The sequence below is a fragment of the Phragmites australis genome, chromosome 3 (genome assembly GCF_958298935.1).
Source record: "Phragmites australis chromosome 3, lpPhrAust1.1, whole genome shotgun sequence".
Taxonomy (NCBI): domain Eukaryota; kingdom Viridiplantae; phylum Streptophyta; class Magnoliopsida; order Poales; family Poaceae; genus Phragmites; species Phragmites australis.
The window spans coordinates 48951226-48963382 of record NC_084923.1 but is presented as its reverse complement, the minus strand read 5'-3'; the positions used below and the strand labels follow the sequence as shown (position 1 = coordinate 48963382).

Here is a 12157-nt window from a genome sequence, read left to right as displayed (position 1 = left end):
GATATTCATAGACTATGACGGTGCCCCTTGCATGACCAATCAAACTCCACACACGTCCTCCACACCATCCTTCCTCGCCGTTGTGGCCCACCCATCTCTGCACACTTGTCCTCTCTGTTGCGGCTCATTGGTCTCCACCATTGTGCGCCATCTTCTCCCTCGCTACCCATAGCTCCATCCCGCCATTGGCTTGCGCCACCTCGCCTCGAGCCTCTCCAGCGTTGCCTACTCGCTTGCCTTGGCTGACCGAGGCAAGTTGGTATCCCTACCGCACTACCGCCACCGCCGGCAAGGGATGAAAATAAGTATACTAATAATTTAACACAATGCTCGGTAATCAGTTTGTTTGTACTAGATTTATGGGGGAAAAGAAAAAAATAAACCAATTGCTTCGTGTGCTGTTCAGATTATCGAGAAAGACCTCTGATGTTTTCGACAGCTTACTTCAGCAGCAGCATAGCAAGTGGGGAAATAAGATTGGGCCTTTGCTCTCAGGAATTTCATACTGCATTGCTTCCTGTAGCATGGTATTGCTAAACAAGGTTGTTCTCTCCGGCTACAATTTCAGTGTCGGCATATCACTGATGTTATATCAGGTAATTGTTACATTTTGTACTCCTCATTTCTAGAGTAATCATTATAATAGTAGTCAGGATTTGTTTACGCGACATTTGTTTGTTGTTCATTGTATAAACATGTGTATGCCCTTTTTATTGTTCAGAACCTTATATCTGTGGTCATTCTTCTGACACTTGAGCTCTTCCGTGTAATTTCAACGGAAAAACTCACATGGAAGTTGATTAAAGTCTGGATCCTGGTGAATCTTATTTTCATCGGGATGCTCATATATGGAATGTACAGGTATTTCCTGCTTCACACTAATATGCATTATGATCAATTGATCAACCGAGTCTGGATTAACCCTGTCAAGAACAGTGTACAGTATTCCATCTTTTTTATATGCCAAACCGTACATTCGTAGTCTGAAGAGAAGGTAAGATCAGTGCGATATTCTTGGAAAAGCACTGATCTTACCTTCTCTTTTTCTTCACATTTGTCACTTTTCAGTTTGAAGTACATAAATGTTGCAATGGTAACGATATTAAAGAATATGACAAATATTATAACAGCAATAGGGGAGGTATATATTTTCAAAAAGGGTCAGAACAAAAAAGTTTGGGCTGCATTATTTCGGATGGTGTGTCCATTTCTGTTTGGCACGCCCTTGTTTTACCTCCATGCATTATCTAATGATTAAATGACTTGGTTGTTCTCAATACAGACCAATAACCAAGTTATTTAGTCATTAGATGATGCATCATAACAACATGATTTGTTGACCTGAGTAGTGTATTTTTCTCTGATGTTATTTGCAGATTGTATCAGCTGTATCTAGGGGGATTACAGATATCTCTTTCCATCTAGTTGGTTACGCGTGGCAAATTTTGAATTGCTTTCTAACAGCAGGCTACTCGGTTAGTTTTTTTTTTTGATAAAAAACTACTCGGTTAGTTAATTTTGTGCTCATAGATTATTGCTAACCTCTTTACAATATGTTAATGAACTAGTCTCTTCTTCTTCCTTTTCAGAAAAAAAAAATACCGACTAAAGATTGCTGTGACACATTTGAAGCTTTGACATTGAGTTGTAGTATCAATTAATTTATAGTGTAATGCACTTAAAAGCTATAGGCAACACCATAACATGCCAATGTTCAATCATATTAATTCAGTTCTTTCAATTTTTAATCAGTCATATTAATTCTGCTTCCCCCTTCTTAATACAGAGCTAATATATGATCTTTTCATGACAGCTCGCACTGAGGCGTCTGATGGATACAGCTAAACGATCAACAAAATCTGGTTCCCTCAATGAAGTTTCTATGGTGTTACTTAACAATGCCCTCTCAATTCCCTTCGCACTCATTTTGATTGTTGTCTTCAATGAGTGGGAATATGTTTATCAAACGTAAGCACTTAATCTTACTTCCTATATAATCATATTTACAGTAATTGACCTGAGTAAGTTGCTTATTCTTTTTTCAGGTCTGAACCTTTCAGACTAATTAACTCTATAAATTTGTTCAGAGATCTATTGTTATGCATCAACATTTACCACATATGCAAGTTATGTAAGCAAAGATTTTTAAATCTTCATTTGCACTTTTAAATTTGACCTCCTTTTGATATTTTTACTAAAAAGTTGTTCTGATTTTTCTCACAAAAGAAGTTAGTCTCTGTTATCAACTTGAATATGAAGTCAGATGAGACAAACAAGGAAAATCGACCAGTTATGTTTTCGATGTCCCATAAGATAGAATTAATCGTTGTGCATGATTTTTCATTTGATCTGCAGTGAGGTTATTAGAGAGCCCATGTTCTGGATTGTTGCAACAGCTAGTGGTTTGATAGGCCTAGCAATCAGCTTCTCATCAGTGTGGTTTTTGCATCAGACTGGTCCAACAACTTACAGGTGAGATGATACTGCTAACCCGTTCCTTCTTCAAGGTGCCAGCAAAGTTCTTATCATTGTTGTTCTCTTTTCAGCCTTGTTGGCTCTCTAAACAAGATACCGATTTCAGTTGCTGGTATCTTGGTATTCAATGTCCCTGTGAGTGTGGAAAACTTTTTCAGCATAGTTTTCGGTGAGTATTTGTTTCATCTCTGCTGATAATGTTCTCTGTTCCCATGTTATCCTAATGTATGCATGACACATTTCTACATTTTCTCACCAGGTCTTTTTGCTGGGATATCTTTGCAAAGGCAAAAATGTCCCAGTGTGCTCTATCCCGGTGTGGTTGTAACATGAAAAGGTCCTGCGGCAACTTTGCCTACAAAACTGTACAGAGATATAATCAGAGTTCATTTGTCCCCCTCGCATCCATCTTGGTTTTGATGCAAAGCTCTCTCTCTCTCTCTCTCTCTCTCTCTCTCTCTCTCTCTCTCTCTCTCTCTCTCTCTCTCTCTCTCTCCATTCGTATGGGTATGCCATTTGTATGTGTGCCCTCAGTTTTGTACAATAACTATTTCAAGGCAGAAGGAACTCTGCAAAACTAGACATCGATGAAGCTCCACCAATTTCTCTGCTCAAGAAATTGAACAGAACGATTACACAGAATAAAGAAAAAAGGACTTTTGCATCCAACTTGGGTTTTCAACCAACCAGTCTTTAGGGAATCATGTCAAAAACATCACCACCAATCATTATGAAAGAGGTTGCATATTTAGTTCATACCAAAACATTTTTTGGGGGGTCTCTTGAGAGATATATTATATATTTGTCAGACACTGGTAATTACTAGTAAATCAGTATGTCTGGTAATCCAACATCAGTAAATTGGCTGAGAAAAGGCAAGCAATATTTGCCAAGTTATGTACATCTATGTAAGATCAGAGACAAATTAAATAAGATCAGCTACTTTCAGTCCATGCCATATTGAGCTGAAAAAAGGGAGTACAAAAAGCTGTGTGAAGTATCAAGTACATCACATTATCACATCAAAAATCAATTGGGTCGCAATACACGTATATACGCAATGTTTCCAAAGCAATTCCAGCTTGGAGTTTCAGGAATTAAACATCCATGGACGTACGCACGTTCAGCCTTTCTTGGCGAACAGCCCGCCGAAGTTGAACCCCCCGCCGCTGCCACCGTCGTCGCTGCCAGCGGCCTTCTTGCCTGCCACGGTGCCGCCCCGGGCCTTGGCACGCGAGACGGCGGTGCTGCCGGCAGACGGCGCGCCCTCGACCTTGTTGAGGAGCGGGTCCGTCTCCACGAGCTGGTCTTTCTTGAAGATGACGCCGAAGATGAAGTCGCCCAGGCTCTTCTCCTCCTTGGCCGCCGCCTGCCCGCCCCTGGTGGCGGCTGGCACGGCCAGCACGGACCGCTGCGGCCGCCTCCTGCCCGCGGCCGAAGATGAGGCCGGCGCCACCGCCGCCACGGTTCTGCCAAATCCCACTGACGCCATGCTAGCCAGCTTCCGAAGCTTCTTGCAGCAACTTGGAAAGAAGTATATGGCACGCTGCTCGCAATCTCGAGAGGCCGTGAGAGGCGGGTGGCATATAAGCGGGCGCGGTGATTGGGTGGCGTCGTGATGGGGAGGGCGGGGCGGCCACAAGCGGCTTATCCGCGTACCACCGGCCGGTGGGGCGGAGACGTGCCGCTGCCGCGCGCGAGAGGTTGCCGTGAGACGGAGACGATCGGGCCGTGAAAACGGCGGAGGTGGACGTGGTTGGGCCACACGCGCGAGCATGTACAGTCGTCCACACAGCGGTTGTCTAGACCGTAACGAAAACAACTCATGAAATGCGCTGTTTAGAAAAATTATATGTAACACTCACGTACAATAATATATAGATAATAATAATCGTTTATACAATAGTTTAGATGGTATCAAATTGTTTAATAAATCGTCTGTTAGATACTAGTTGCGGATTTCTCTTTCGCGTGTGACCACGCGCGCATGAAGTCACGGACAATCGGCTGTCGGGGCACGCGGTCACTCGCGGGCAGAGGCAAGGGGAGGCGCAGGTGGGGCATGGGAGGCCCAACGTACTTTCTTTTTTATATATAAAAGTTTGTGCTAGATTTTTTTTCAAAATTTTTGCTGAAAAATTTTGTTTAAAAAAGTTTATACTGAAAATTTTATTCAAAAAGTTTTGTCCTGGAATTTTATTCCAAACTTTTTCTCAAAACCAAGTCGCGGCCTATATAAATCTTTTTCTTGATAACTTTTTCAAAAAAAATTCTCGACAACTTTTTTCTCAAAACTTTTGAGCCAAATAAGTTTTTTTAGAAAACTTTCCAAAAAAGAAAAGTTGCAGAGGGTAAAACTTTCCAAAAAAAAGATTTTTTTTCTATCAAAAAAGTTGCTCCTTCCGCTCCTAGCGCGCGAATTAGGTGTGCCTATACTAACCGATATTTCTCTTCTCCATATCACTAAAATCTTATATGATATCTCTTATAAACAACTAATATCACCCTACCATACATGCACTAAATGCATGAGAATTTAGGGCCCCTCGCGGCCTAAACAAAAGTGCTCATCCAAGTGGCGCGGGCCACGGGACAGGGTTATGTATTTTGTAGGGTCAGCTTAATTTGCCTTTTCGTCTCGTTTTCAACTTTAGTGCAAGACGGACATTTTGAGGGAGAAATACGGTGATTCCACATATATGGTCATTTTGACTTTCCCGTTTCTACATTTTAAGTAATTTTCATCTTTAATTCCACCTTTCCCCCTTAATTGTACTTATAATTAGCTATTTTACATACATTTCTTTATGTTATTTGTAGCAGTAACCAGTCTATGAATGAGTGATATTGGTGCAGTTGAAATTGTTAGTGGCGATTATTAGATTGCTATCCTAGGTGATCATTTGGCTCGGGCATGATTGCGTTTGTACACGCATCATACCATCATGGCAATGAGAATTGTTGTGGCCACAAAAAATATAAGTTACCATAGATCATTACTACATATCACACATCTTGGTTCTGATTCTAAGTAGCATACTCGCTGGATTGTTTCACATGATTTTCACAACCTGCCTTTAATGTTTAGGATCTTTTTGTTTGAGCTTTGCCTTTTAGAACAGCTAATTCTGAATCATGGTTTTAGAAAAGTTGATTATAGATTGTCTTTTGGTGCAGATGAAGTGTATGATATATGTGATACTCTAGTGAAAACCTTAGTACATCATCCCTTGGAATTCACAAAAGCATATTCATATTATATCAAAATCAAAAGTCAATCTACAGTAACCTTTTCCAAAGCTACAATCCAGAATCAGGTTTTTCAAAAGCCATAGCTGAATTCTTAGATCTTGAAATATTGCAAGATTCAAGCAACCCGCTAGAGTTGTTGATATTGCAAACGTTCCAAAATTGTGATAGACCTAATGATCTATTTATTATGCAACTTTCATCCTGTTTCTTCATATAAATTTAATCTAAAACCTTAGCTCATGTTGTATCAAATATCATCGTGAAAAGAGAGAAATCATTTCAACCATAAACCCTAAAAAAGGGGTGGAGGTACTTGTCACGCCAAAGACACATGGCCGGCCACCTTGCCTATTTAGGAATCGAGCGGCGTCTCTCTCACAAGCCCAGCCCCAAAGCGAGCAAACCGCGAAGGAGAACGGACACCGCCAACCCGGGCGCCAAAAATCCCTCTCCAAAACCACGCCGCGGCATTCCCGCAAACACCTCGCCGGCGGAGGCGGAGCCCCCGATGGACGGACCCGACCTCCCTTCGGGCGGCTCCGGCGCGCCTCCGGGCTCCCCAGCGCAATCCAGGAAGCGCAAGCGCGGCGCCACGCCGGCCGCGGAGGAGCCCGCGGCGGCGTCGACGAGGCGCGCGACGCGGAGCACGGCGGGGCTGGAAGTGGGCGGCGCGGTGCGGTGGGCGCGGAGCGCGGCCGCGGGGACTCTGTGGGCGGTGCGGGGGCGCAACCGTGGCATCGACGACGACGAGGAGCGGATGGGGGCGCTGATCCTGGCGGTGCGCCACGTGCTCTCCGAGCTCAAGCCGGACGACCCCGACACGCCGTACGCGAAGGTGAGCGTTCTTAGCAGGCCGCGACACGGGTTCTTTATCGGAGCATTCGAGTTCTTGGGTTGCGCTTAGGTGGGGATGCCTGTCCATGACGCGGTTTCTTGGCGCTCTTAGCTATTGTTGTTCTTCCGTGGATCAAGAATCGCGGTGCTTAGATAGGCGAATCGCGAGACTGCGGTGTCTCGTACTTGTCGCCATTGCATGCTTCTGTGCTGTTAGGACACGGATTGTCAGTTGCCTCTGTCCGTGCCTCGCTTCCTACAACTCTTTCTTCGGTACGGGATCTCCGGCTTTTAGGATGGCAATTTGTTCATCTATGGCTATCGCTCAGTCATTTCTTGCGCGTTACGATTCTTTGTCCTAATTACGACGTGGTATTGTTCATCTATGGCTATCGCTCAGTCATTTATGATGATTGAATGGATTGTAGTGTTATTAATTTCCATCTTACTATGATGGTATCTCATGTCAAGATTTCGTACAGTGATGGAATCTTTTTTGCGATGAAAATTTATTGACGGGAGTTCGTAGTGATTGGTATGTTATAGAAAGATATCGCTAAACCATTGTCATTTTTTCTCTCAAAAATTTCTGCCGCACTATTAGTTTTGTTATTAATGCTGTTTCACTATTTCCTGGGTTGAGATTTCTGATGGTGCCACACGATAGACCCACTAACTGGTTGTAGTTAATAAACTGGGAAACCATGCGTTGTTAATTTTATTGCCACTCTCATTGTCGACATTGTAATTGGTCAAGATCTGCGGTGACTGCGTAGGAGAATCAGAATTTTACCTTGATTAGGATATGGCTTTGTTGATGTTGTTTTTGCAATTTCACTGTGGTCAGGTTTTCATTCCATATCTGACAAAGGGGTCTTGCGCTTGCCGCTTGGCATTATTCATGTGTGATTTATTCTGCTTATTTATTTTGTGTCCTTTTTCTTGATAGTTATTTACTGATGAATGCAGAAAGAATACAAAGGGGGTGTGGCCTTGCAACAAATTATATATTGTTTTGTCAACTCCAAATCATTATCAAGCAAAGTTCCTTGTAGTAAGTCCAGCAGAGTAGATCGTGACACAGGAAAACCCCATGATAATTAGGAATTTGACTGGTCAACATATGCACATTCATTGACATTGACAATGCATGAATATGCACTAGCCCTGTGTTATTGTTGTACGTTACATCAGAGGATTTTTACAAGCGCTTGCATATACCCCCAGTTAGGTGTTAGCCATTAAAATTTAGACATGATTACACTTCTCCACATGTTAAATGTTTCTTGAGTTATAAAACTGCCTTCCTTTTCTCATCTGTCATCTTTTAAGCATGACTTTTGCCCAAGCCGTTGTCTAATTCACCTCTGCATGCTACCTGGAACAGAAAAGGCTTCACAGACAAGGCACAAGGAGTTCTGCGAGGATAGCTGGTCACTTATCTAGTTTTCTTGTATCAACGAGGAAATGTATTAGGATAGACTCTGTCCAGTACCAAGCTTCTGTCCCTGAGTGGGAAAATGCCCCATCTGAGAAAGATAAAGCTGACTACAGAACTGATAAGAAGACCTTACAAAAGATGGGCACAGTGGTCATGCTGCCATTCATCATGGAGCCACGGAAGACAAGGCAAGCAGTGGATGACAAGTGTAAATGTTCTCGTCCTGGATCTGAGGCCTGTGTAGGAGTTCATGTAAAAGAGACCAGGAACAGGCTCAAGTATCAATTGGGTGAGAAAACTTTCAAAAACTGTGGGTTCGATGCAATGGGTGAGGAAGTTCTGAAGTTATGGACTGCAGAAGACAAGAAGAAATTGGATGATATTGAGAAGTTGATTCCTCATAATAAACATGAGAACTTCATGAAGATTGCCTCGAAGCAGTTCAGCTCAAAGAAAACAACGGACCTGGCTAAGTACTACTACAACATTTTTCTTCCAAAAAGATTGGCGGCCTTGACTAGGACAGAAGCTACAGATGCCACAGATGCAAGTACAGATGATGAAGGCAATAATCAACATGATGACAACAATTAGCATCATTATGAAGAGAAGAGTAGACGCTCCACTTCTTCCAAAAGGTAGCGATATTACATGATCCTTCTGAAAATCATTTTTACCGTCTGCAATGTATGCCTATCAATCATATGTTCTCATTTCTGAGGATCTTTTTTTAATACCAGAGAGCACATAATCTAGTACATGGTAAGTTGGGTTTCCATAATGATATTGCTGTATTGCACCTGTAAATGTTCCAGTGGAACAGGACACCGACCACATGCTTGTGCTTGATCCGACTCATAATGTACTAATATCAACAAACGAATTCTTGATTCCCTGCAAATGGTTATGGAATATTTCAGAAGGTGGATACATTTAATCAATCAAAGGGTCTATAGTTCCCTCAAAAATAGGTAAAACGTTTTATAAATGGATAGCGACTGTCTATCGCTTTGTACAATGCTAAACCCTGATCAAATTACAATTTGATACTTAGAAATGGGAACGAGAAATCCATAATTTTGTTTTATTGATCCCCTCAGAATAATATACTACTCTATTACCTGTCTTGGAAAGTGACTGCCATTTTTGTACAATCCTGTCTATGTGTGCATTTTTATTGCCTGTAATGTGATTCTTGTTTGTGATTTATCTTGGTGCAAACCAGTGGTGCATTGTGACAGTATTCTATGTTTCTATTTCAGTTGCGAGTTGGATAATGTCTTTGATCTTTCCTAGTGTGGTAATTTCATTTTTGCACTGTTCTATTTGACAGGTCCAGGAAGTAGGAGAATCGAAAGAATTTGATGGGTGACCGACATTTTGTTGCAGAGGAAGAGGAAGCAGGAACAATCTGAAAACCCCTGATTGCTTGGTCAACTGTTCTTTCTTTTTCTGTTAGAGTTGGGCTAGAATGAGGGTGCTTCCTAGGTACTGACAATTGAAATCTAAGCAGGTTTTGTCACTACTGAGTAAACACATGTTCCTGAGCTAGTCTACCTGGAGTAAACATATGTTCATGGGTTGCTCCATTTTCGTATACATGGTATGGAACAGATAACGAAAGACATGGAATAGAATAGTAGATTTGACCAGATATCTTGGTCACCGTTTAGGAATTGTTTTGGCATGTATCCTGGAATTGAAATTTTGCTGAGGCAGCTTGGTGGTAATTGGAAAATCTCCTTTTGTTTTTCTTTCTAACCTTGAATCTTGATGGATTACTATATTCTATCATCATGTTCTTCTGGGAATTGTCGTTACATAAATATCTGAGTTTAACATGTCATGCCTATCGGCAGAGTGAGCAGAGTCAAAATTTATGATGGGTGAACAGAGTCAAAATAACAACAAAAAAATCTATGGCCTGCGCCGCCTGCGCCGCTGCAGCAAGAGGCGGAGAGTCAGGCGCAGCTGCGGCGACCGGAGGCGGAGGCCGCTAGCCCCTACGTGCAGTGCGGTGGCAGAGGAACCAGTTAATTAATTATAAGATAATTAAAGATTTAACTAACTAATTAATTAAAAATTGAATGGCTCCATAAATAATTTTAATACTTAAGAATAATAGCAGCTTATATTATCAAAATAACTCTATTTTTAATTATTGTAATTAGTCTAAAAATCTATTACTAATCTAATCTTAATCTTTAATTAAATAAAATAAGAATATAGACTTATGTGTGAGACTCACGTGTTGACTTTATCCTAAAAGTTTGCCTTGACTTACGCTCTAATAAACATTTTTAATAACTAAGGTAAGATTTTTTAATGTCTAAGTAAACATTTCTTGATAGCTAATTAACCTATTCTTAATAGCTAAGGAAACTCTTCTTCTTGCCTAAGTAAAATGATAAGGACAAGATAATTTGGCTCTCAAGAAATTGAACACTATAAATAGCATCATGTTATTTCTCCATTCATCATACCTTCTCTCCTCATCCTTGAGACATAGCCTCACATATAAGCTCTGGTGGATACTTTTAGAGCGAGATAATTAGTGGTATTTTTGGATTTCTAGTTCTACTACATCGCGTATTCTAGCTTTCAACAAGCTATTAGATCGATCTCTGTTGAAATATTGATAATATCGAGCTAGAGCTATAAGGGGCCAACTATTTCTTTGAGATTTTGGCATAACTCAGGCAAGCTACGTTGGCACCCTACTCTATTACTATTATATTTTTTATCTGCAAGCTGTGTTGACAGCCTCTTAGAATAACATATTTATATCAGAATTATTGTCTGTTTATATTTCAATATTGTATTTTTCATTATTACACATTATTATCCATTAATATTAGATGTTACATTTTAAGTTATGCTTGTATTTCTATGTATTTCTAGAGTAGAAATACATATGTTGTCGATCATTAATGGTAGAGTAGATACTGACGTCGACAATCGATACATTTTGAGGTACCGAGAGTGCCTAGTGAAAGATCTAGTCATATAGCCGGGACTATCTTATTTACGTGTATAGTGTGGTTGAAAGTATTATATAGGATTGTCCATAGAAAAAACTCAAGCCCTGTTGTGTTAAAAACACAACATGATGTTAATAATTAGACAATCTCTACAGAGATAATAAATAATGAAGTTTGGATATCAAAATAATTCAAGTTTATTTATGCATGCAATGTCTTTATCTTGATAAGTATTTTATACCCGTACTTGTCTTGGTTGTTAAACGCAGAATCTCAAGCTCATGATCAAGATATCGACAACTAGGTGCTATGCGCAGGAAATCTTGGATATATCAATAGTGTAGTGTTTAATATTTTATTTACATTAAAATAAGTTATAGAAGCAGACACTTAATCATTTAAATTATGACTTCTTGTATAAATAAAGCTTCCGCTAGTTGCTCTGTAAACCACTGATTTTATTTGAGTATTTTTGCCTGAACATGGTTATGATTTTTTAATCCATAATTATGCGGCTGTCGCATGGGCTCGTGTTCGGGATGTGATAGTTAAAATAGTACCAGAGCCTTAGGTCGCGTGGTTGGGAAACACTTTGTTAATTAGATGATGCATTTTGCAAATTGTTTGTATCTTAACTTTGGAATTAAGATGCATTTTTTTAGTGTACCTTTATGTAAGAAGTTCTCGATATTGTTCAATTGTTATTCCTTGCCGAAGATGGAAGGAGGAAAAATATATAAAATTTATTTTAAAGAGTTTGTTAACACTATCACTGCTGACTTGGCTTCTCAGCTCCATATTTTAGCTATACTCAAGACAAATAAGTGTTTAGAAATTTTGTGATGCATCAGATCATCATTTTTATACTTTTTTTTGAGCAACGTGGTGATAGATATACTTTTTATTGCCTTCACTACGCAATAGTATTTTTTGATTCTGATGCATCACATTCTTTTATATCAGAGAAATTTATTGATAAGCATGCTATATATCGTAAATTATTTCCTATTGAAATCGAAGTTGAAACCACAATAAGAAAGGTGACTTCAAGGTACATATGTGATTTGTGCCCGATACAAATATCAGGAAAGAGATTTTTGGCCAATCTAGTGGTAGTAAAAATGGTGGAGTTTGATGTTATCTTGGACTTGGATTGGTTAGAAAAAAATTGGGC

General features: G+C 40.3%; 2 protein-coding genes and 1 pseudogene across 2 annotated transcripts; 2 read left to right on the top strand and 1 right to left on the bottom strand.

Annotated features, from left to right (window-relative positions):
• Positions 1 to 92: 92 nt before the first annotated feature.
• On the top strand, positions 93 to 3172 carry LOC133910826 (GDP-mannose transporter GONST1-like; annotated as a pseudogene).
• Positions 3173 to 3400: 228 nt separating this feature from the next.
• Positions 3401 to 4070, bottom strand: LOC133913688 (uncharacterized). Its single transcript, XM_062356904.1, has one exon. It carries the CDS (start codon positions 3965 to 3967, stop codon positions 3599 to 3601), a length of 369 nt encoding a protein of 122 aa, XP_062212888.1. The 5' UTR covers positions 3968 to 4070; the 3' UTR covers positions 3401 to 3598.
• Positions 4071 to 6235: 2165 nt separating this feature from the next.
• LOC133910825 (AT-rich interactive domain-containing protein 1-like) lies at positions 6236 to 8622 on the top strand. Its single transcript, XM_062353073.1, has 2 exons — positions 6236 to 6562; positions 7949 to 8622. The coding sequence occupies exons 1-2, from the start codon at positions 6236 to 6238 to the stop codon at positions 8594 to 8596; spliced, it is 975 nt and encodes a 324-aa protein (XP_062209057.1). The 3' UTR covers positions 8597 to 8622.
• The last annotated feature ends 3535 nt before the right edge of the window (positions 8623 to 12157 follow it).